A 2,839-nucleotide genomic window follows, 5' to 3' on the forward strand; every position below is an offset into this window, starting at 1 on the left:
CCCCCCAGGGATTGGCTCAGTGTGTTGCGTGCTCTTGTAAATAAACGTTAAAATAAACCATACATTGTGTTATTATAATCCGCAATTAGCCCACTTAAACTAGTGAAACCTGCCTTATATTATATTTCTCTCTATTACCTCTGTTGTTGTTTTTTTTTTCTTTCTTTAAACATGGACCATGTAGTGAAGAAACTTTAATTTGTGGTTTCAGCGTTACAGAAAGAACATTTTCTGTGCCCGGAGCAAACTTAGGCCTAATTTAACCAAAATGTGGCAACGCCCGTTTATTCCCCTCGGTTACATGGGAGAATGTGATTTTGCCGCAATAGGAACCATTGTCGTGGCAATAGCTCCATAACATGAACAAATATTGTGCTATTTTTAAAGCAAGTTCCAGCAACTTCCGCCTTTCAGGATGATGGCTGCTGATGTTTTGGATTGAGTGTCAGAATTTGTACAATGGAATCTAATGATGAACGTAAAAAGAAACTGGAAGCAGGAAAAGAGAAGGTAGGCCATTTTTCTATGCGTATGCTACTACTGCTTCTATTGATGTGCCCAGTTCTTGGGTCGATCGTAGAGGAAACTTATTTCAAGCTAAGTGGTGTGGCTGTGTGCAACTCTACTACAAGCAAGTGCAAGTAAACAAAAACCCAAGTTTGAATTGACTTACGCATAGAGACTCTAAAGGGCCAAATCTAGACTAGAGTTGTGAAAATTCTCCAGAGCTGTAGGCCTAAAATGATTTCAGAGTTCTGCTGTTTGATGGCTTGTTATGTGAAATTAGGCTTCCTTGAAATTACCGAGATTCTGAGCTCCAAAGCCAAAGAGACTTCATAATTTCATCATTGGCCTGCCCTCGGCCAGGCTGTTTACACACGCACTTCAGTTGAAGTTGCCTTCGCCTTCTGTTGATGATGGCTGTGCTCAAGTCAGTTTATTAGTAGTATGTATCTTATAATTTATCATCCTAAAAAGAATCTGGGGGGTTTCAGGGGGGCATGCCCCCCTGCATTTCACAATGATTTGATGTTTTTGCAATTAGCTAGGATTGATATTTCGGAAATCTTGAAAACAATTTATTTGCAAGGGTTTTAGTGGCTGTTTTTAGCCCTCAAATCAATGCATCTAGAATCTATGTGTGGGTGCATATATATAAGTAAAAATTTACCGCTGCAATTATTTACTTCTTGAACCATTAATTAGACAGTAAAGTTGAGTAATGACAGCATGCCATGCATAGAAATCTAGTCCAAGTCCAAGTCAAAGCATTGGTTTTTTTGGCAACCTTCCAGTTTGGGTGTTCTCATTTTTATCCACTTCTAAATTCACCAAAAGAGTCCTTTGAGATGCTGTATTTACTTAATTTTATTTAAACACTGTCCTTGTATGACTACACTCAGTGGACAACACTTTCAGAAAGTGTATAAATCTAGTCTGCTGTATTGTAGTCTAGTTCTTGCTTAATAGAACATTTAGCCTACTCAAACTAAACAAGGTGTAAATGTAATGATTTGAGGACAATCTGAGATGTTCCTATTTTGATTAAAAAATTTATTAAGGCCACCCGTATCAATATTCTCACCCCTGGTGAGAATTGCTCAGGACCCGATATTCTCACCCCCACCCCGGTGTGGGCATGAGGTGAGGACTCACCCTTGACCTCTCGCAGGAAGATAAAAATCACCTTGGCCCAAGATGGCTTACCGCATGGGATTGGGAAATGACTCTCATGAGTGCTTGGCGCTTGTTTCCTCATGTAGCATACATGATGGTTTTCAGCGGATCTGCGTAATACCAGAGAGGAATTTCCTTGCTTTTCCTCGGATTCCTTGCCTTCCGCGATTTGATGATGGTTGCCGTATCCGCGGAATTGCGAAATGGTATATTTAAAGATGCACGACTTCGCCAGTGAACTCTTCATTTGGGAAAGATTGCAGAAAGACTCTTTTTAGATTCATTTCCGGCATAAACAGACCACATAAGGAGTGTTACAAGTGCTCTTGCATTATTTCTGGAGTCTTTGTACACCTATTCACCGTGTGGTGAGATTAACAATTTCAGTGGAAGAACAGTAGTTAATCAGGAGTGTGGAGAAAAACTGAATATTGTTTAAATTATTACTGCTGGTGTTAGAAACTTAGATCTTGACTTAGATCTAGACGGGCTGTCGCATCCCCGGCATCGTCATGAAGACTCTTGACGTCTTGACAAAAGTGAAGTAGGGCGCACCAAGGAAATGGACGCTTAATGTGAAAAATAAATTTAGGTTTGAGTGGTTGGAGACACCTTTGAAATTAAAATCAAAAGAAACTTGGTGAATTGGATGTGAAACTTGGAGATGCCATTGCTAAGTTGGATATTGCTGGCAAAGCCCTTTATTCATGTATTGCAATGATGTGATAAGCTATGATGGTGGAAAAGCCAAGGTTGCCTTAGTTGATCATGTTCAATCTACAAAACCTGTGTCTCGAGAAGAACATAGGAATTATACTCTTGGTGGTCAGTTCTCAAAGGAGACTCAAGAAACACCCCTTTTCCCTTTATTTAGACCTTCTAATAAATCTTCTGCTGGTTCTTCTGATGAACATTCGACTTCTGCACCATCCCCAAGTCAGCCACGTCCCCTCAAGTTTTTTTAAAGATGGGGTTTTTTTAATGGGGAAACTGGTGTAACGCGACATTTTCCTCCTTTTTCTCTTTTGGCCACCATCATCACTGATGTAGGCCAACCACTGATTACCGTTGCATTCTATTAGCGTTTAAAATAAAAAAATAAAAATCATAGCCTTCTTAAAATTAGGCAATATTAATTAATTATGAGTACAGATAGGTATCA

General features: G+C 39.5%; 1 protein-coding gene across 1 annotated transcript in view; it reads left to right on the forward strand.

Moving 5' to 3' along the window:
• Positions 1–320: 320 nt before the first annotated feature.
• Positions 321–2,839, forward strand: part of LOC101862102 (A-kinase anchor protein 9) — a gene marked incomplete in the record, with an annotated part of 176,565 nt that continues 174,046 nt past the window's right edge. Inside the window, 1 exon segment of the mRNA XM_005093187.3 lies at positions 321–510. Coding sequence (XP_005093244.2) covers positions 460–510 — 51 coding nt within the window.

Source organism: Aplysia californica, unplaced genomic scaffold, assembly GCF_000002075.1.
Source record: "Aplysia californica isolate F4 #8 unplaced genomic scaffold, AplCal3.0 scaffold00059, whole genome shotgun sequence".
NCBI classification, from domain to species: domain Eukaryota; kingdom Metazoa; phylum Mollusca; class Gastropoda; order Aplysiida; family Aplysiidae; genus Aplysia; species Aplysia californica.